The sequence below is a fragment of the Camellia sinensis genome, chromosome 12 (assembly GCF_055761805.1).
Source record: "Camellia sinensis isolate YWXY chromosome 12, ASM5576180v1, whole genome shotgun sequence".
NCBI lineage: Eukaryota > Viridiplantae > Streptophyta > Magnoliopsida > Ericales > Theaceae > Camellia > Camellia sinensis.
In genome coordinates this window covers 106,489,919-106,513,651 of record NC_138972.1, presented here as the reverse complement: position 1 = coordinate 106,513,651, position 23,733 = coordinate 106,489,919, and the positions used below count along the sequence as shown (strand labels likewise).

The 23,733-nt window shown below is 33.1% G+C and overlaps 1 protein-coding gene across 1 annotated transcript; it reads left to right on the top strand.

Moving 5' to 3' along the window:
- Window positions 1-5,835: 5,835 nt before the first annotated feature.
- LOC114282912 (Guanylate-binding family protein) lies at window positions 5,836-21,709 on the top strand. The gene is given in 17 exon segments (XM_082899496.1): window positions 5,836-6,301; window positions 11,064-11,166; window positions 11,546-11,615; window positions 11,733-11,771; window positions 11,860-11,977; window positions 12,066-12,123; window positions 13,310-13,446; window positions 13,511-13,526; window positions 13,671-13,731; window positions 15,382-15,441; window positions 15,541-15,560; window positions 15,655-15,720; window positions 16,904-17,071; window positions 18,084-18,341; window positions 18,888-19,100; window positions 19,707-19,978; window positions 21,128-21,709. Coding segments are annotated over 17 exon segments (1,878 nt in total). The 5' UTR covers window positions 5,836-6,212; the 3' UTR covers window positions 21,258-21,709.
- Window positions 21,710-23,733: the final 2,024 nt, after the last annotated feature.

Here is a 23,733-nt window from a genome sequence, read left to right as displayed (position 1 = left end):
CATGAATTAAGAGATATATTATTCAGTATATATATTCTATTCATTATATATTTTGATTAAATCCTACCTTATATTATATCTACTATTTTATATTCAGGATAACAAACCGGGCTAAGGTAACAGCCATAACACATGAATGACTCTCATTCATAAAAGCAGTTTTCCAACTTTGTAATTATGGTGATGGGTGACTAGTTGGGCTGGCAATTCTGACTTTAAAAGTCTACTTAAATAAATGTCTACGACCTTAGTTAATGTGTATTTGCATTGTCTACTTAAATAAATGCCTGTGGTTTGCCTCCAATCCACTATTGAAATTGAAATGGGAGAGTTTAGTTTAGTTCATTGGATTCACTTTTTATTTTTTTTTGGATAATTTAAATAGTTTATATTTTAAAATTTATTGAGTATGTTATTCTTGTAAAAAATTACATTAATCAGATAATAAATATTATGTATTTAGATCACTTTTTTATGAATCGTTAGTTTTCTAACTTTTCATTTTTTCTCAGATAAAAATATATAGTATCCGTTATCCGATCGAAGTGATTTTTTATAGAAATAATATACTCAACAAATTTTAAAATGTAAATAGTTCTGATTATCAAAAAAGAACCCAAAAATGAATCTAATGGAGCAAGCTGGATTGGACTGTCTCATATTTAAACTGGAAACGGTCTGGACCCTAAATAAATGTCTAGGACCGTAGTTAATGTATATTTGCATTAATTTATTTTATTTTGATAAATTTCTAATTTTAATTAATTCAATAAATTTGATATATTTATTATTTGAATAATTCAATAGTTTTTGGATTTACATGTACCTACTTTATAATAAAAATAACTAGTCATATTAACATGGGTTCTTAATATACATACTAGGCAAGTGTCTTTAGGACAAAAAATAAAAGATAAAAAATAAAAAATAAAAACAATTTTTTTATATTAAATTCAATACAATTTTATTGAAATTAATATACCTTTTAACATTTTTAAAGATTTTTTAAACACTTCTAAACATTAAACAATATTCATAAAATACTTGTTGACATTTGCTTTAAACATATTTTTAATTGATATTTACTCATTTATTATTACTCAGACGATTCTTACAATGTGATCAAAATCATTCACACTTACCAATTGTAGATCCCATAGATTACTCAAATGGAAAACTGCTAGTAATTTACTAATTTAAATCACAAAATCTTTAATTTTATATTGGTCGTTCACAAACAGCATTATAGATTTAAGTAATATTTAAACATATTTATATTTAATATTTACTCATTTATTATTACTAAGACGGTTGCTACAATGTAAATACAATCTCTCATACTTACTAATTCCATATAAATCACATAGAAAAGTCAAATGGAAAAACTTGAAGAATGTAGCCTTCACTAGGAATAATTAGTTAAATTAATTAGACTTAGTGCCATTTTGGGAACATAGTAAAAAATCACGTTTTTGGACAAAATATCCAAAAACATGGTTGCCAAAAACGCAACAAAATCCCTTTGGGAAGTGCCAAAAACGCAGCCCTAAAATTACAAATTAGGGCCTATGAAAAAAATAGAAAAAAATAAATCTCTTATGTTGGGTAAGGGTATTTTGGTCATTTTAATTTGATTTAACACCATAAATAAATATTAAACTAAAAAGCAAAAAATTAACTTTTTACCAACTTCTCAAATCACTTCCAAAAAAGCCAAAAAACTTGGTAAAAAATCAAAAGTCAGCTTTTTACCAACTTCCCAAAACAACCCTCAAGTAGGTGCTAAAGTTAAAATGTATACTTTGTCTTTAGAAGCAGAATGAATGAGATTGATAGTGAAAGGATTAATAGTAATAGAATTGTTAGATAATGAATTAATAAAATTATATTTATTTTGATGATAGCTGTTAGGGTGGAGATTGTTAATTTTTTTTATATAAAATAATAAAATAGATAAAACTATGATCATCACATTCATAGCACGATATAACTAATATTATTAAATGAATTAATTAGAATCACTATATGATACTAATTTTTCCTCCAATTATTATGTTACAATTTAAAATTATATAAAATTAACATATATAGTGATAACATGCGACTATCTCCGTCAAACTTACTGAATCAACTATACTATACAATACACCAACTCAGTCCAAGCCCAAATAATAACCAAATAATCTCACTCGGGCCAAGTTCAGAAAACAACTAAGTTAGAAAATCAATTTTCAAGAATAATGCAATACTGAATTAAATTTAACATCTTTATACTAACACTTATATTTGTTTTCACCAACTTATTTTTTATAATCATTTTACCAAAATGCCCTTATGACTAATAATATAGAATAATATCCAGGTATAAAATCACTACTTTGTCCTTACGGACCAAAAGTACCATTTAACTCCAAAGAGCCCAAAAGCTGTTTTCCATTTTTACTATAATCCACTCATGGTAGTCACGATGGTGGGATCTAGGGCTTCGCAGAGATAAAGGATGGCAATTGGAGATGGTGGGGTTGTGAGAGAATTTTTTTTAGGGATACAATCATAATTTAAAAAATTAGTGTGAAGTAAGAGAATTTGTAGTGTGTAAGTAGAAACTCCCTACGAAATGGGCCACTTTTTCTCTGGTGCACCATTCAGAGAGAGAGAGATTGAGCAAAAGAAAGAAACTGAAACTATGGGTGAACAGCGGATATACCGATCCGTTAAAACCGACCGAATCGAACCGATCCGCCGCATTTTGGACGGATGCGTGATGACGAGCGGACGGTTACGGATTGATTTTCTCCAATCCGCCAATTTGACGGACGGATGGCGAATTTGAGGTCCCTTTGGCTGCAACCGAACCGCCAAACTGCGAGCACCCTTAATAATTTATAAGACTTTGTGTTTTTAATTTGTTTAAATATTTTGTTTGTGTTTTCAATTGAAAAGGAGTTTAAATATTCAGTTGAAAAAAATTTTTCAACTTGAATAAATTTTTTGAATTGAAAAAAATAAACGTATTATTTATTTATATTTTTTGGTTTTTAAATCTAACTCTAAAAGTAATAAATAGAAAATATGATATATGCTGGTTGGTTTTTGTTTTCAAAAACATATATAAATGTGACAATATAGAGACATACAATCTCTACAACTGTTCTGTTCATGGTTTTGGCGATTTGAATTGTTTTTATATTTTAAGAACCACATATTGTAATACTTTATGTGGATAAGGCATGCTGTGATTGTAATATGTGGATGAGGCATGCATTGATTTTGATATTCTAAAGTTTCAAACTTTCTTTCTTTGGATGAGGCATGCAGTAATTATAATACTTTTTTAAGTCATTGACTGTAATATTTTTTTATCTTTTTTTTTTTTTTTTTGAGGAAGTGTACAAGTTGAATTATGTTGAAAATTTATAAAATTTCAAACCGCAAAACCGATTCGTATCCATCCGTCAAACCGCCAAACCGCTCAATTCACATCCGCCGAATTGGCGGACGGATGGCGGATTGGAGGTTCCGTGGCCGCATCCGACTCGCGCCACCCCTAACTGAAACTGTAATGCTGTGTTTGATTGAGAGATTTGAGCAGAGATTTAGAAAGAGAAATGAAAAGGTAGATGAAACGTGAATAAAACATATTTATATTTCACATAATTTCACATATTTTTTTTCTTTTCCTTTCTCTTTCCAAATCTCTCAACCAAACATAGTGTAAGAGAGTTGCAAAGTTGTGGGAGGACAGTTGCATGGGTTGAGAGCTATCATTTGAAGGTCACAGGAAAGAGGGGTTGCCAAAGGTAGGTTGCGGAATGAGAAAGACTGTAATGTAGGGCCGTGGAGGTTGGAAGGAGTTGAAAGGTGCCGATAGAGGTGAAGAGGAGTTAAAAGTGACGATCGAAACTAGAAATGAAAAAGTGAAAGTGTTCCAAGCTGGTTTAAGATTAGGATTTTAAAATGTTTAAAAACAAAAGTAAAAAGGGAATTTTAAGATAAAATAAATTTGTAATATTTTTTTTTAAAAAAAGATAGCAAAAGGTACAAAGATATTTAGTGGTGTGTAAGATCATCTAATGATTCATTAAATTCATTATTAAATTTAAATTTGATAACAAAAAAAAAGAAATTACTTTTTACATCCCTAACGGTTTATCAAATTTATTATTAAATTTAAGATTTTATTTTTCTTTCATTAAATTGAGGATCAATGCGCATTTCATCAAATCACTATTTATTGCTGTTAGATTTTCAATACCAGATGTTTCCAGATGTCCTCTGGATGACAATCTCAAGACAAAAATTTATAAAAAAAAATTACACTAGCTAATCAACCACCCGGTAGTTTGATAAAATTACAAAATCTTCCATTAAAACACTTAGGGGTTGTTTGAGATGATCTAAATAAGTGTACTTTTTGACTTTTTATGAAATATGGGTTGGGTTTGAGTTGTGTTTGAAGTGATGTGTTAGAAAGGTGATATGACTTAAACAAGATGATGTAACTTAAATAAGATATTGACTTTTTGAATTTTTAGTTTTTTTTTCAAACATGCCAAACTAACCCTTAATATTAAAGAATTTTTTATCCAAATTTAATAAAAAATTAATACACCACTAGAAATTAGGGGTGAGCATGGTCCAGATTGGACCTGATTGGAGTAAAATCATGACTAATCCGTTATCTACGGTTATTGAAAAATTGGAATCAATCCAATTTGTTTAAATCATGGAACCAAATCGAACCAATCCATTTAAACAAGGATTGGATCGGTTTAAGACCACGGATTCACATAATTAAATAACAAAAAAATATATATAACACTTTAATTTCATAAAAATATAAACATAGCGCTATATTAGTTCCACAATAGCAACATGTTTTTCTATAATAGCAATATACTGTTCTAAAATTTAAATAACCATAAGAAAACTGGTTTCACCATAAAAATTTAGACGATTATAAATTAAAACTAAAAACTAACGAACAAAAGTAATAAAAGAAGATATTATACGAGTTTAGGTTTGATACGGTCCGGATTGGTTCCAATCTGAAACCGTGGGGTTCAATCCGAAACCAATCCGTGGACTACGAATGTTTAATTATTCAATTCGAAACCAAACCACGAATTTAAAAAACTAATCCAAACTTATTGAATTGAACTACACTGGATCGAATTACGAATTTCACGACTTACATATAGGGCTGAGCAATGAATCCGTGAAATTCGTAATCCAATCTAGTTCAGTCCAATCTAGTAGGTTTGGATTAGTTTTTTGAATCCGTAGTTCGGTTCCGGATTAAAAAATTAAAAATCCGTAGTTTACGGATTGGTTCCGGATTGAATCCCACAGTTCCGAATTGGAACCGATCCAGACCGTATACAAATAGTCTATATTTTTATTATACACCCTTCTACATAGTATCTTCTCCCATTTCATATAAAACTTAAATCCAAACTTAAACTTGCATAATATCTTCTTTTATTAATTTTGTTTGTTAGTTTTTAGTATTAATTTGTAATAGTCTAAATACTTATAGTGGAACTACTTTTCTTATGGTTGTTTAATTTTAAAACAATTTGTCGCTATTACGAAAAGACATGTTACTATTATGAAACTAATATGGTGTTATATTTATATTTTTATGAAATTAAAACGAATTAAATTAATTGATCTAATCTGTATTTAAATGAATTGGTTCAGATTGAATCTACTATTTAAACAGATTAAATTAATTTTAATTTTTCAAGATCCGTAAATAACGGATTAATCATAATTTTACTCTAATCCGGTCTACTCCAGACCGTACTCGGCCCGATTCCCATACCCTGCAGCAGAGTTTCAAAATTTTCGGAGCTTTACAGTATAAATTGTACAATTGCTTGCTCCATTGCTTCCGAGTTCCCTATCTCTCTCCAGAAATTCGTAGGACACGCTTCCCTTTTCCTTCTCGTGGCACGAATTCCCTACTTTTCAGTGCACAAACAAACCCATTTCTTTGGGTTTTCTCTGCGGCGTTACACCCAAAAAGAGGGGTCAGCGATTCTTAACCTGTACCCTCGGCCATGGCTTCTTGAGATCCCCTTCTTTCTCCCTCTCACCCATGTCTTCAAAACCACTCGATTTTCTTCTTCTTTCCTCGCCGAAAGATTGTGTTCGCCTCCTATAACCGTGCCGCATTTGTAAGATAAGGCCTTTTGCAGCGATCCACAATGAAGATTTCGTGTTGGGTCGCGGTGTTTTCGATCTTTCTTTGCTTATTCGCATCTGGGTCCTTCTCAATTGACGATTTCAATAGAGCGTAATTAATTTCTTAATACTCAGAGTGTGCCTGTTCTTAATTGAATTTATTCATCATTATTTACGGTTGAGTTTGCTTTACTGTTAAATGGGAATGAAATCTTGACGTGGGGTTCATTGTGCTTGTGATGGTCTTGATAATGCATTGTGTGTTTCCTCTGTTACTTCCAATTAAAAGTTTTGAATCATGAATTTTTTGGGGTGCTTTTATGTTAGATTTGTGTCTTTCTTTTGCTAAGGAATAACAGTTGTTGTTGTGATGGGTTGCATTTTGTTAGAGATTTAACTTCACTGGTATTGGTGGAAAACTTTGTGTTGCACATGAGTCATGAGTTTTGATGAGGTTCTGTATAAACTTTTGTAATATGAATGTGTATTTATGGTTTGATGCAATCAGATGAAAAATATTTTATAATTTAGATTTGGAAATTTAGATTCAATTTTTAGGTGGTGAAACTACTTATCCAAAGAATAACAGTGCGTTTGGTTTGAGTTTTTTTGATTAAGTTTTTTGAAACCTGAGGTTTTCGTATTCTTTTATTTTTAGTGAATATTTTTTAAATTTTAAACATTTTTTTTTACTTTTTTATATGCATCTTAGTTAGATGTATCTAAAAAGTAAAAAAATTGTGAAAAAATATTTTAAAAAATTAATAAATACATAGAAATACAAAAAATGTACTGAATTCTTGTATTTTTTTTTGTATTTTTGGTATTTAGTAAATTTTTAAAGGATTTTTTTTACAATATTTTTACTTTTTAGGTGTATTTTTGTTAGATGTGTCTAAAAAGTAAAAAAATTACTTCAAATATTAAAAAAAATCAGTAAAAACAAAAAAATACGAAAAATAAGAAAGTAAAATTTTCTGAAAAGGGTTTTCTGAAAAATGAAAACAAGCAAGCTTTCCTTCGGGAGTTAGCTAAAAGTTTGTTTATTGGCTAAAAATAAGCCACCAATAAAGTTAATGCTATAAAAAAGCTAATTTGTTTGGCATGTTCTTAATAACTGTTTTGATTTTTCTAATGGCTTTTTTAGAGTGGCTAATGTTGGTATTTTGGCGGGAAATGGGTATGCCCAAATGACCGGAAGCTTTTATTTTTTTATTTTTATTGCAAAATAGATTTTTTTAGCCAATAAGCTGGCCTTAAGAGGTTGCCAAATGAAGCATCTAGGTTACTGCAGTTTCCGAGTTGTTATCAACTTTCAACGTGACAAATACATATTAGGTCACTTGGCAGTTATGTAGCCTACAATAGGTGGACAGGAAATTCTTATCTTATGCGGAAGTCAAGAAAACAGGACTGTGCTATAACGAGAACATTCAGAGATCTTGAGCATCCTTACAAAAAGATAATTTATAACCATTGGTGATGGTTAGGGGAAGGGATGCAATACGACGGAGACCAACGGAAACAATAGTAAAGAGATGTGATACAATGACGATAGATGAAAGTGTTAGGGGAAGGGACAGACTTAGATTGACATGGGCTAGTGTAGTAAATAGAGATACGAATCTCCTTAATTTGACTAATGAAATGGCCTTGGATAGAGTCGAGTGAAGAAGAATGATTCATGTAACTGATCCCATTTGATGAGACTTAAGGCTTGGTTTGGTTTGGTGATGGTTAGTTTTATACCAGCTTATTTAACATGAGTGCTTGCAACATCCAAAGAATTCATTAGATAGTACCATAGTCTATTTCAAACTTTTTTTTGTAGATAGGAAAGTAACTAAGCTTGGATAGTGAAACTGCTTTCATGAGTTACCTAACTTGTGGCAAAGGTCAAAGGGTGATAGTAATGTGATGAACACCAATTACAATAGCCATATGTTCAGCCTGTTGGATCTCTTAGCTTTGCACTACAGCTACACAAAATAATTAAGGAAGCCTTTATAAATCCTGAAGTTTCTTAGTAGATTTGTATGAAACTATTTGTGGCTGAATGCATGAAATTGGTTCCAATTTTCTTACATACTCACAGGAAAGTTTACTTTTACACTATTCAAGTATTGGTGATATATAAGTTATATACATCCACAAGTATACACAAATCTCTTACAAACTGTGCAAACGAAGGAAAAAAACAGTCCACTCTCATCCAAAAAAACAAAAAAAGAAGAAAGGAGCAAGGATCCTTTCGGTCTATAAATTGGTAACTCATTGTTTTGAAAAACCACCATATTCCATTTCTTCCACACCTTCCTCTCCTTTTCCTCGAGGCATACTAATCTCCATCATGTAAGCATATCTCCTCACTGAAGGAGACACCCAAGCCACACCAAAGACTGCAAAAATAAGGCTCTATAACTCACTAGACACTGCCAGGTAATTGACAAGAAGATGTTTCACCTTTTCTCCTGCCCTCTTACACATGCAACATTAACCAATAATCACTTTCCAGGTGGTCTCAAGGGCAACAATCTACCCAAAACTTAGGAAAGTTAGGAGGAAATTTGCACTTTCCAAATATCTTTCCAAGGAAGTAGAAAGTTTCCCCTGACCAAAGAATCCTGATTATCTCTTCGAACCCCTGAATCATATAAGTAACCAAAGAAGGCCTTCATGGACTAGATTTTCGAATCTCAAAATTCTCCTAAATTGTGGGTTCCACGCTACTCCATTATCATATCAACAAACAATTCTCCACTAAAGTATTTCCATTCTACACAATTTTCTTTGCAAATTCTTTCCAAACCATCATGATGCCCTTTCGCAACCCAACCACATAAGACCCGACAACTCTGTCATTATACCAAGTACTTTCAGATTTCCCTTCCACCACCTTTTTCACACTTACTCATCCCCTAAACCAATAAAAACCATCTTTGATGACATATCAATATATATACATATAAAATAAATGAATACTGGGTTTGGTTGAAGTGTTGCATGGTGATTCACAGGTAAGGAGTTGAAGAATGTCATAGAATTTTTGTGATTAGGAAGTTTTTGCCAGTGCATAGTATTTTGGGCCCTTTTTAATGTTTCTCCTAAGAAACGGTTGTTTTGACAGGAATTTTATTCATAATCATTGAGGTTTTGGAAAAATAAAATAAGGGGAAGAACATGAATTCTTTTGCACTGTTAAAATTCGTTTTTTTCGAAATGAAAGGTCAATGTATTGGAACATGCGTTACACTATGCTCTTTGGAGGTGATATGTTAGGACATAGAGAAATGCTCGTATTTTTCAAGAGAAATAGGATGATTTGAACCTGAGAGAATAGCGGTTTTTGGTTTCCTTAGGGGGTTTGTACGAAGGAGTTTAAAGGTGTTCCTCTTTTGTGAATTCAAAGAGATTCAGTTCCGGCTTCTTATAATTTTTGTTATGCTAAGTTGTTGGTTTCATGGAGACCTTGTATTAAAGTGAAGTTTAGTTTTCTTTGTTGTTATCTGTGCAAAATCGGAGTAGGTGTCTTTAGGGTTCATGGATGAAAGAATATATTATACTGTTTGAAACTAGATGGTTAAGGCAATTTTGTTAAGTGGAGATCATAAGTGTGCTTCAAGTTTCTTAGATATGCTGTATCTTTGGGTGTGTATTATATTTTAGTGGAAGGGTTTTGTTTATAAAAAAAAAATAAAAATTGATTGGGCAAAATTTGATATTTTGACTGCTATGCTTATTTCCTTTCATTTTAATCTATATGTTGGGCAGTGGTTGGAAGGTTAGGAGATGAACTTTGCAAAAGCATTATGTCAAACCATAGCTTGTGAGATAATAGTGCATTATAAACATAAGAGGCAATTCAGAGAGAATATGTTGTAATCATTGCTTTTAATCAAGCTGTGGCTTGTGATAATATTTCATGTTACCTTTGTTTACTCATATTTCCAAGATGAGATAATGGTGCATGATAAACATAAGAGGAGAACACAATCCAACAGTGGCAAGAGGAAACATTGATCCTGCTTAGAACCACTATTACCGTGTATGAAAATTGTTGAAAGAGAATGGACAGCAAATAATATAGAATAAGCTTATAGAATATGAAGGTTAAAATTTAGCATAAAGTACTAAGTAGATAAGTAAACACACAGATTTCAACAAGGGGTATAGCAAATTAGTCACATTCGAAGTGATGCATTGCGATGGCTGCAGCCATGGTTAATGCCCTGATACCTACAGGGTGATACATTGTTAACTATCGTCCAGCTATACCCCACACAATCCAAACTGCAATGCACATTTTACAGTTGCAATGTGTGGTAATGATATGCCAGAAATTCTCTCAGTTCTGTACTATTTGGTTGGCACATTAAGAACTAATGTTAGAATGCAATTGCAAAATACCAAGAATGGTACATATAAATTATTGTCATGACTTCAGCTCAAACTCTTCAAAGACTACATCGTCGGTTATATAGTAGAACAAATTTTTATAGGTTAGGAGAAGAAAAAGGTACTTGAGAGTATAAATTTTCCCTTTATACTCTCAAGTATTTTAATGGAATGAAGTATTTGAAGATCTAACCCTCTGAAGAAATAAATAGATAAATCCTCTTCCACAAATGTTAATTACTTATGTGTTTTTAGGAGGGAGAGGCACATGTATAGGTTGGTTGCTGCATATATAGTAGGAATTTATTGGTGAAAGGAAGTTTTTTTTATTATTCATCATTAAAATTAATCCTGGAGCCACTTGGAGAGTAAACAAGACGAACCATAGCTTGTGAGAGAATGGGGTTCTACTCATAGCTTTATGTAAAACCATGACTTGTGATCAATAATTCATTTTATCCTTTTTATTTCTTTTACAGGTTTCCTATTGTTGAACCTGACCCCGGTCATACAAAACTTCGCATTTCAAAGGAAGGATTGGAGGCAATTCAGAGAATAACAACCCCGATTGCTGCTGTTGCTGTAAGTTTGAGATTGATTTTCCTTAATATCTGTTAGTTTCAAATATTTGACACTGATCAAAAACAAATTTATTTTGCCATTTAACCAATCCAAAAGGTTTGTAAAATCTAGAATATACGTAGTGCCCGTTAATGAAATTAGAAAAATTAACTTGTTTGAAAATGAGTAATGTTTTATTTAATTTGTTTTGTGTTTTGGAATATTGTACATAACTGATTTCTCGTGTGTGCATGACTGACAATAGTCCATGTCTGTAATTATTTGTGCATGTCAAGTCCTCTGTGAGAAGTCAACCTTTTGCTTAGAGAAATTTTGATTTGTTCGACCTTGCTCTAAATTTTGTTTAGAACTGACTCCATTTTGATGGGTGTTTTATTAGGTGATTGGTCCATATCGCTCTGGAAAATCATTTCTTCTTAATCAACTTCTTTCCCTTTCTTGTTATGAAGGTCAGCCTCTGATGCCATTAGTTTAGATTGGGTTGAAAAGTCAGAATCATTAATGCTTTATCATAAGTTGGTTTGTTTCAATGGTTTCCTAAGCTTTGATGCTTGATGTCTTTGCAGGGTTTGGTGTTGGGCACATGCGTGACACAAAGACAAAAGGTAGATCGAGATATGATTATGATGTGCTGGATCTAAGAAACCACTTATTTACAGATATGATTTACAGATCTTATGTTGTTTCTTACAGGGATTTGGGTATGGGGAGCCCCGGTAGAAATGGAAATTAATGGAGTAAAGACTTCTGTCTTCTACCTTGATACTGAAGGATTTGAAAGTATTGGGAAGTCAAATGTATATGACGACCGGTAATCTTGAAGTCAATATTTGGTCTTTAATCTGCCTCTGATGGCTGTAAGTAATTGTTGGTCCTCCTTTCTGATTCTTGTTTTGCAGGATTTTTGCTCTGGCAACAGTATTGAGTTCGGTGCTTATCTATAACCTGCCTGAGACGGTTTGTTACTTCACGCCTCTGTGTGTGTGTGTGTTTCTTATTATTCTGTTGAGCATCGTGACATGGACAGCCAAAACTTGGAATTTTAGCATACTAAAAAAGTTCTGGTTCTACAGAAACAAACTAGAAAGTTTATGTGTTTACCTGTAGGTTTGGGCAAACCTTAGAATAGGAGCTGCTTTGTGTATGGAAGCACATGTATTTAAATAAGCAAATGTAATATTGGAGTCTTCAAAGTTTTATGGCCCTGGAAGTGAGTACAGTTTTGTTTTTATTAACTTTAGGGCTTAAGATAGAAGTGAATTATGTGATTTCTATTTTTTGGGGTGCATCCAACATGTGGGATTGGCGTTGGTCATTGATTACGTTTTGAATGTCATAATAGGTAGAAGGCTGTAAAAGAGTACAAAAAAAGTGTTCAAATAAAGTGTTCAAAAAGTGTTCAAGAGAACTGACCAAAACATTCATCACTTTGAGGGACAATAGTCATGGTTTGACATGAAGCTATTAGTACAAGTTACAACGGCATACTTTGTAAAAGCATTGAGTCACTCAGCCAAAGCCAAAGAAGTCAATTCATAAAAAATTGGTTTGAAGTTGTAAATGGTGGATTGACTGGTGAGTAGGCTAGGTGTGGAGCCCTCTGGAAGCATTGTAGGCAGTAGGCACTGAGATGGTGAGAAACCATTGGAATTGGACAGGGTGAGAGGTGAGGTAGTCTTTGAAGGAGAGATAGAGACAGTATTGGAGAATTAAAGGTGATGAACCAGACTATCTTAACTTGTTTGTAATGATTTATGGAGTAGGCTTCATTCATTTGTCACTTGCTCGCTAGTTCCTAAAATTTCCCTTCAAAATTCTCATAAAGTGAAGCTTCCCTAACATCAAATACTTGCAGTTAAGGCTCTTAATGAGATAATTCAGACTTATTTTTCATAAGAATTCTGGCAATGTTTTATAAAATCTAAAATGAAAACATAATGGATGATCATTGAATAGCAACAGTTTCTAGGCAATGTTGTGTTACTTCTCACCTTGGTTTAGCATGGATGGGACATTCATATTTGTGTTACAAAGGGGATCTGGTACTATGTTTATCTGCTTGGATGTTGGTCAACTGTCACTAAAGCACACAATTGCCACTTACATCATGAAAGGTAATTTGTTTCTTGGTCTTGTTGTTTAGATCCGTGAGGCTGATATATCTCGATTGTCATTTGCTGTTGAGCTCGCTGAAGAATTCTATGGAAGGTCTGTTATTCTGACATGATAATCGAACACCTTACTTTTGTTGTTTTGTATATTGGCATTTTCATTCATTGTTTTTTAACCCCACATTTTACACTAAACACTAACTCATTTTATGGTTTTGTCTGCAATCATTATGGGGCAACAGAGTGAAGGTAATTTTCATACCACTTCAGCATTTTTTTCTCATGTATATTCTTTTGTAATAGTTTTCATAGAAATAAAAATTAATGTAAAAAGAGGAAAGAAAAAACTGTTATTAATTTTGCTATGTTTTGGCTGACTGGATTGTTTTGCAGGGGCAAGATATTGCCTTTGAACCTGCTAAGCTGTTGTGGCTTATCCAGCGTGACTTTCTACGTAAGTTTGGATATGACTTCCTAGGATATTCTTTTGTATCAGTAGCTTAAGACAATCTCTCTGAACTAATATATATTTGTCAAGATATATGGGAACAAGAGTATATTATGTGCCAAAAGTTAATCCTTCTCTGTTTTCTTCATATGCTTTCTTTTGTCTATGATCATTTAAAATCTATAACCCATAATAAAAATATTAGTATAGTAATGTATGTACGAGTATCATACCTTAGGGACTAAAAGGCTAAGTTGTGTTAATCATAGATGTTGGTCTGCAATTTAATTCAGAGAAAAGAAGTATTATGAGTTTGATTGAATGAGCTAAAACTAAAATAAAATTAAACTATGCAAAGCAAAATAAAATTGAAGTTGTATTCAATGATTGGAAGAACTTAGGGTGTTGAATCCACCTTAGCTTTGTAACTATGACTACTGCAGTAATTTCGGGGTTTGATTAATTAACACAATCATGACCCATCGTGGTTACAAGCCCTAGCGGTGTCGTCAAGAGGATTCACATAGTTGGGAATTAGGTATAACCCATATTTGATGAGAATGAATCATCTTCAACAAAATTTAAGCATGACTCGTCTTGTCCAAGAATAGGCTCTTAATTCATCAAAACCATTGTATAATCATGCATTCAAAACTACAAGTTTCAAATACATCAACCATAATATAAAATTATTGCCTCAAAATTAATACAATCTTTGCATTATTAATCATCAAACCCAGAACTAAATACAATAATCAGGGTTACTTGGCTAGGGTTTCATCTAAACCCCAAGTGGAGTGCCTAGCCGTTCATGATAGAAGAAGAATCCACAATCTCCATTGCAATAGGTTTGAAGCTCTTGGAATCTCTTCTCTTCGTTCTAGAGCTGTGTTTTTCAAGTATGTGAAACCCTCTTTTCATAGCTAAGTTGCCCTTTATTGTCCTTCCTTCCCTAGTTAGGGTTGAAAAAGGATTGGATGGCCTAAAAAGCCTTTAAAAATTAGACTTCCACAGCTTCTGGCACGCAGATTCGCCTGGGTAGAAAAGTGTTGTGAGTTGTTTTTGTGTTTGCTATAATTGCTTGGGCAGAAATCAAGGGGTTGTTTAAGAAGTGCTAGATTAGTTTACTTTTCGAATTTTAACGAAAAAACGTGAAATATGGGTTGGATTTGAAGTGATGTGGTAGAGAGGTGATGTGACCCAAATAAGATAATGTGCCAAAATAACATGTGCTATTTTAGCACATGCTGAACAAGCACCAAATCTATCTGGGCAGAAAAATGTTGCAATTTGATTTTTTTTTTCTATCTTGTAACCCTATTGAAACTCCATCCGTCCAAGGCTCTTCAAGCTTCTGGAAAACTTCATTCGAATTGTTAGTCCACCAGAAGAGCTTGAACTACCTGGAAAAACATGGATGGAGTTGATAAACCAAGTAACAATGACTTAATACTTAAACAAATGTATGTTAAATGGCTAAAATATGCAATATTCAATTCCTATCAGTCCAATTTGTCCTCTTTCAACTTATGGACAGAATACTACATAATTATTTTGAGGTGTAAGACGCATCAGGCAAGGCACACCTCTTTTTGTGCACTCATTTCCAATCTCTTGCAATCCAGATGAATTAACACTGTTTTGTCATTTTTACAGAAGGGAAATCTGTGAAAGAAATGGTGGATGAAGCTCTTCGACAAGTTCCTAATTTTGATGGTTAGTTTTTCATCTATCCATATCTATGTACAATGAGTTCTACTTATGATGACAAATTATAAAGCAAAAGTTAATTGTGTGTGCTTATTGTGACCTCAGGGGACAAAAATATTGACCAGGTATCTTTCTGTTCCAAATTTTATTTATCAATGAAACTTTATGATAAAATTAAAATTAACCTTCTTTTTTCATTGGGTAATTTAATCTTACCAGGTTAACAAGATCAGGGACTCTTTGGCTATCATGGGTGATAACAGTACAGCTTTTAGCTTACCGCAAGTATGGGTTTGCCTCATTGCTTAATGATTCTTCCCCTTTTCTTATTGTTAACTATGGTGGTTAGCTAGGAAATAGTTGAAGGCTGAATAATGGAGAGTCTCTCATAGCCTTCCTAGGCAATGAAATCTAGTGAAGCAAATGCCTAGCTATTTTATATGGACTCTTAACAAATATGTTGTGTGATGTGTATGGGATATGTGCTGAAAATGCCTTTTATACAAGATGCCAATGAAACAAGTTTGACAAAGTACGAAAACATCCTAGGAAACTTCTAATTCCTTTTATCATTAGAAGTTTCCTAGGATGTTTTCGTAACATGTTCTTATGTTAGATGGATATTTATAAATGCTTTTAGTGCCAAGATCGTACATATTATGGCACATTGCTAGTTGTAGGTAGAATGATCGTACATAATAATGATTTTGAGCTGCTCTACTCATGATCTTCATGCATGAGGCTGTTTTAGTAAAAAATAAAGCTTTATTTAAAGAAGATGACATGCAAGGAAAAATACTACAACTTTTTTGTGGACTTTCTTGGAGACCTGGTTTTGAAATGACTTTGTGTTGTTTGGATCCAAATGTGAGTTGTTTTTCCTATTGAATAGATAATTTCATTACTATAAAAGCGCTGAGATGATGTATGCTAAAAATGCCTTAATATAGGAAAATTAAAGTAGGATGCCATATTTAAAATTCTGATTTGTTACTACATTTTATTTATCACTTTTTATTTTTGGAAGTGAAGATATAGTTTCAGTTTTGCTAGATGAATGTTAAAAAAATGCCCTAACTCGGGAAAAAAAAGTCTTACAAGTATTAGCTGAGATTCAAGATCTATAAAAATGAGAAATGGAGTTCCTTTCAATGCTCTTTACTAGAGCTTTGAAGAACAGTGAATTGATCACGTGATAATCACTTGTAAGTTGTATCCATTGTTTTCATAGGCCCCCACCATATTTCGTCTAGATTAACCGTATAATGATGTGGACAGAATAGATGCTGGGCTATCTTACCAGCACAATAATAATGATATTAGTAATATTGTAAAGGGTTGTAATGTAATTTATTGTGTAACTCTTTTTTGGATAAATTGCCTTAAGAATCTAGTTTTTTTTCTTTCATTTGCAAATGCATTCCCTTAATCACTTTGCATTTGAGAATCAGTTTGATCTTGCAAACAGCCTCATCTCCAACGGACAAAACTTTGCGACATGAAAGATGGTGACCTTGACCCAACTTACGTTAAGAGAAGAGATCAGCTGAAAGGACTTGTTTCTTCTATTATCCGTCCGAAGATTGTGCAGGGTAAACCTTTAAATGGGAAGGAGTTTGTATCTTTTTTGGAACAGGTGACTTTCTGTAATCCTCTATGATTTTGGATTTTAGACCATCTGAGTTATTTTTAGAATCAATGAATTTCTGAGGCTGTTCATTATGTTATCTCACCTTTGTTAGGCTTGATCTTAGGGCTGAGCATTGGGCTAGCTGGCGTGGTCCCTGCTGGGCCAACAATGTAGTCATTAACACTATGCTAGCCCAATCCTCGTCCAGCTCAACCTTGGTCCTAAAACAGCCAGCCTAATCCCAACTTTAATGAAAATAAGCAAGCCTAAGCCCCACTCTGTTGAGGGTATCATCCTAGACAAAATTATATATTCACTAGTCACCACTAGAAAAATACTTCATGCTTGAAAAATGTGTAATTTTTTTTAACCAAATAATAATGATGATGTATTAATACAACTGTCTTTGGGTGAGATCATACTTATTTCAGACCCCAAGTTCACCATTGAGTGATCAGGTCAATAATTCTTTGCCCAAACTTGTACCTTATGATGTCCAAATCCTCCTCAAGGCAACCCAAGACACTAATTCTGGGCAGGTCACATGAGCTCTACTCATATCTTAAGTGTCATGAAGCTCGACTGGCAATCACTCTGGTTGGGAACTCATGATATAGTGTCAATTTCCCTTTCCAAGGAAGACAGAAAATAGAAGAAAAACAAGTGAATTATAAAATTATTGTGGCTGTTGAGCAAGATTATTGCATTGCAAAGGATAACAATCTCTTTTATAATTATTGCTGTTGTAATGTTGCCAGTGTATTCTTATCAGTGTTAAAATTTTCCATTGGTTGTCATTTTTAACTACTATACAAATAGTAATAAGGGGAAGAAAAAAAAAAAAGAATGAGATGCCTTAGTGGCTATGATGATACCTGAGATTTAATGAAATTGTCCTTGTTATCTTGATTTTAGAACCTTCCTGGTGACGAAGGGAATGACCAACAGAAAGTAAAACAGGTTGCGAAATATTTTGATCCTCTGCGCTCTCTCTTAAATGAAGCATGTTTTATTTCAGATTCTTGAAGCCTTGAATAAAGGGGAGATTCCATCAACGGGCTCTCTTGTGGAAGTTTTCAATAAGGGTGTTCTGGAGCGATGTATGAAACTATACAGTGATAGGATGGCTAAATTAAGTTTACCCCTCTCGGAGGAGTCTCTACAAAGATCTCATGAAGGTTTTAGAGAAGAAACAATGAAAGTTTTTGATGAGCAACATTTTGGACGGCACCATGCGAAGAAATCAGTTGAAAAACTGGATGAAGAAATTGATAAGGTACAAATTATACTCAAAACCTAGAACTAAGATTTGTTAAAATAGGCTTTGCAAAGTCAATGATTTGGTTGGTCGACTAAATGAACATGTCTGTAAATTGACCATTTTCATAGTATAACTAGTGAGCATGCGACTCTCAAAAACCAATATGTTTAAATAATTTGAATGGCTGAATAGCATTAGGCCATCTGAAATGCTGTTGCAGTGAACAAGTGGAATATTTCCTGGAAAAGTGTAGTGAATGTTGTTCGATCTTATGGTCATTTCATCTTTAAATATTATGGGTTTTTTTTTTTTCCCCCTATTTAATAAACTCTCTCTAAGGTGCTTTGGAAGTTGGGTGGACAGGGGAAGGGTAGTCTGGAAAGCTGCTTGTCAGTTTCTTTGTAGTGTGAATAGTTGGTCTTTTTCTTTTGCCTTGTTCTTAAGCAATGTGTCCTTGCTCTGTCATATTCTTCTGTAGGCACTATCCCTCCTTGTTTGGGATTTAATGTTTTCCGAAGTGTAGATTCATGTTCACTCTTTTTAACTGGAAATTCTCTGCAGGTGTATAAGAACTTTGTTTTGGCAAATGAATATAAATCTTCAAAGTTGTGTGAGACATTGTATACCAAATGTGAGGACAAGATGGATCAACTTCAAGTGCTCAGACTTCCTTCAATGGCAAAATTTAATGCAGGTTTCCTCCATTGCAACCAAAGTTTTGAGAGGAAGTGTGTTGGACCTTCTAAAATCAGTTATGAGCGTAAGATGATGAAGGTTGGCAATTTTTGCACATTCTTTTTTTGTTTTTAGTTTTCTTCAATTGTGCATGTGGTTGGTAGTTGAATTTGATTCCGTTCAATTGTTTTTTTTTGCTTATTTAGAATCTAAAAATGCTGATTTGTTAGTGGGAAGTTGGCTTCTTTAGCTTTCTTAGGTAAAACAGACTTTTTAATTTTGACTATTTTGCTAAAAAGCAGCGTATTAAGCTGTAGCCAAACCAGAGTGAGGGATTTTTGGAAGCCCACATGGGTATGAAACCAGTTTATGATTTTTAATCAGCACATGAATGACAACCTCAACCTTTTAGATTGATTTATTCAAAGATGGACCTCACAATGAAATGTAAGTGTCTCAAAACATGAAATGATAGAAATCAAAAGAATGGCATTATTCATTTAAATTTATTTTAAAGCAATCCTGTAAGTGCCCAACGTGTTTCAAATTGTAAGAAAACAGAAGAATTACTTTATTATCTTTGTAAAAGCAGATTATATTGACATAGTTCATCTTCATTTGGTATCCAAATGGTCCTTATTTTCTTGTTTAGTTTTTTTAGTCTCCATTTGATCTGTGCTTAGTATATACTATGTAAATCTGCAGATGATGGGGAAGTCAAAATCTCTATTTATTAAGGAATACAACCACAGGCTCTTTAATTGGTTGGTAGCCTTCTCTCTTGTCATGGTAGTGGTGGGTCGTTTTCTGATAAAGTTTATTTTGATTGAGATGGGGGCATGGATACTCTTCATCTTCTTAGAGACATACACGAGGATGTTTTGGTCAGCAGAATCTCTTTATTACAATCCGGTTTGGCATTTTATTGTAGCAACTTGGGAGGCCCTTGTTTACAGCCCTATCCTTGATTTGGACAGGTAACAACTTCATTATTTGCTTCGCTTGATTCTAAGATTATCTTTGCCTGAAAGCAACTTGAAAGATGTGTAACTGCTTTTTATCATGTTTGTACGCATCAACTATAGAATGGAGTTTTGTGCTTGGAGTTGCGGTTTTCTAGGTTATGGTTCTGCCAAAACTGCATTAAAACATATTTACAAGGAAATAAATATTTCATTTTCCCAATAATTTAACAGTTGTGAGAAGTATGAGTTCCTTTGTCATGAGAGTGGTGCTTGACAAGTTGTGAATTCTGCTTATTTTCAATCCTTAGCATCAATTATTTTAACCACGAGTTGTGAACCCTGCTTATTTTCAATGGTTAATATCTCAATTATTTTAACCACAAGTTGTAATCCCTGCTGATTTTCAATCCTTAGCATCAATTATTTTGAACTTCTAACCAAAAGGATCTTTCTAATTCAAAAGATTTGACAATAACTCATTTGCTTACACTGAATTTTGAAGGGAATAAAAGCAAATGATAGGAAAAAAAAATGTCATAAATCCTTGGAGTTAGTTGTGGTAACCTAAGTAGGCACAGACATGCGACACGATGAGGCAGCAATTTTCAAAGAAGGCCAGACACATTTCGCTTGGGACACGTTAGAAATTTATAATTTTATAAACTTATTATGTGTCAAATATATGAATAGTTTATTCAAAGGTAATGAAAAAAAGCAACATAACACTAATTAAATTTTTTTAAAAAAATTTCATGGCATAAATATCAATATATCATTCATCTAACAATTGCATTCTTTAGAATGCAAAACCATTGCAGAACATTAGAATAGACATGATGTATTCATCTTATAATTGTTGCAAAACTTATTTGGTGTCCACAAAGTTACATTTCAAATAATGCAGAACAATGTTACTATGAAGAGATTCATCATATAAGGCACATTCGGAGGGTTCAAGAGTGTTGCCAAAGTGTCTGATATTATGAATTTAAAATTTTAATTCAGATAGGTTTTTAAGAGTGTCCACAGTGTCAGTGTCCAACACAACACGATTCCTACGTAGAGGTGTCCATGTTTCTTAGGTGGTAGCCGTATTGAATTTTAATACCGATGAGCATTTTTGCTTCTTCTCATTTCCTTTGAATTTCCATGTTGAGACAGGTGGGCTATTCCCATTGGTGTTATCATCGCGATGTTGGTTCTTTACTGGCGATGTTATGGAAGGAAACATGGCCCCCGTTCGATTTTACCTCTGTACAACAATCACAAAGATCGGCGGAGATCAGAGTAGACAAACACTGACTCTGCTTTGAACATCTGTTTTTTTGTTAATGTTCATTGATATATGCTTTGGCGAGCTTTTTTTCCATTTTGAATGCGAAGCATGCCTGGGCACTGGATTTTTGGCTCTCATTAGACGCTCTTCTGAGATGTGAGGACTGAAGAAGTGAAGGATAAGATGAGGATTGGCAAGATCTACTATTGTTTGTAACTCTAGCAATTCCTTGATTTGTATCATCATCGTCATCATTGGTTACGTTGAATGTGTATACTTTAAACTGGTTGTTTCTTAGCAGATTGGGTTGGCAATATGGAATCCAATTTGATGAATAGGATTTGAAAGTTTCAGCCTCATGGTATAGAATTTTAAAATTTCTTTTGTAGATGTAACATTTCAACTATTGTGTACTGTTGAATTATATTTTCAAGAGAATAATAGAGTAATTCAGTATTGCATTTGAAGTTCTTGAATATTTTTTAAATTTTTTTGCTAGAAAATTATGCCTCAGTTGTAAAGCTACTCTCTTTTTTAGATCCAACCCATGGATGAATATTGTAATTATATCAAGATTGTTCATATGGATAAGAGAGGTGGTGGTTATTGGGAGAGTTGAGAATCAAGTTATAGCAATGGAGTCACCTTTGTCTTCTATAACTATTAAAGTCTTGCAATATCAAATGCTTATAGAGTAAATTTCATTTTACTCCCAAATTATTTTGATTCAGACAAATGTGACCTCTGCCGTCGTTTGCCATCTACAATGAGGTGGACTATGCTGATCTATCCTCCAAGTCCTTCATTTTTGTTCCAAATTATCTCTCAGAATCAATTAAACCTCTAAATAGAGGGATGGTTTGAGGATTAAATGAAGTTGTTTGATTATAGATGACATGGGTCACATTGAAAATTGATATAATTAAAAAGATAAGAATCTAATTAATTTTTTTAGATGATGTGAAGGTAAAATAAAATTTACTCATGCTTATATTAGTGGAGATTATCTATGAAATCGTTGTATCTACTACTCAATGCTTATATATGTGGAAGTTTACATGGAAAGCTTGCTTCAATTAGCATTCGTCATATTTAAACTAATTCTTATACTTCCATAGATAGTTTTTAAGTTTTATATGTTAGAAATGGGTTTTGGAAGTTTTGGAAAAACAGTTTTTTCCTCAACTTTGGTCTATTTTTTAGGTGAGACTCATGCGTTAAAGTTGACGGGTCTAAGTGGTAACGCGTTCTATGCTGCATTGTGATTCACGTAGTATATTTGGTTGCTCAAAACCATTATTGAGTGAATGAAAAATTGAAGCCAAAAAGAGTTCCATGGAAATAGTGTTTTTTGTGAAATTTCCTAAAGGTTTGGTTTAAAGTCTGTCCTACATTGGTTTGATGGGCAAACTTATGTGGGTTTATAAGGCATTAGTTTGTAACTTGGGTAAATTGGGCTAGATCCATTAGACTCAAAAATAAACACACAAGCGTGCGCCGCTGCCGCCGTTCGTCCGGTCGGCCTGGGCTGGGCCTAGGTGCGGATGCGTGATGTGAGGTTGGGTTGGGCTTGTTTGGCTAGAGCTGTAAACGAGCCGAGCCGAGCTTTAGTATGTTTGGGCTTATTTATTAAGCTTTTAACGAGTTCGAGCTCGAGCTCGAGTTGAATAAAAATTTAACGAACCGAGCTCGAGCCGAGTTGGCTTAGGCTCAACTCGAGCTCGAGCCTTAACGAGCCAAAAAATTTATAAATTCATACTTGCATGTGAGACTAAAGTTACAATTAAAACTTTGATTATACAATTATATATACAATACATATAAACATACTAAAAAAAAGTCCATATTTTACTAAAATAATAATATCTACTACCATTATTATATAAATGTACTATCTATAGTTAACTATTATTTACATTTATATTTTTTAAATATATAAATAGCATATTTCTCTTATTTTTTATACATATTTTTATATTATTTAATATATAAATAATAAATATTAAACGAGCCAGCTAACGAGCCGAGCTTTAGAATGTTTAAGTTTGCTTATTAAAAATTTAACGAGCTCGAGCTCGAACGTAAAAAAAAATTAACGAACAGAGTTCGAATGAGCTCTTACCAACTCGAGCTCGAGCCTATTCACGAACGGTTCTGTTCATTTGCAACCCTATGTCCGGCCCAATACTTATCTTTTTGGGCAAAAAATATTTGAATTTTATTTTATTTTTTTGGTAAAATAAAATTTGTCCAAAGTTTTAAATTCAAATTTTGATGGGAAAAATTCAAATTTGTTTTTCACTTTTTCCGAATTTCTGTACAGATTCAAAACTGTTCAATACAGTTTTTATCTGTTCGAAATTTAAACCCAACAGATTTGTATTTGTTCATTCAAACCGAACAGGTGGTCAAACAGGTATGCTACCTGTTTAATTCAAACTGAAAAAGTACCACTGCATCTATAAATAGGCAGGCCCTCACTTGGTTTTTT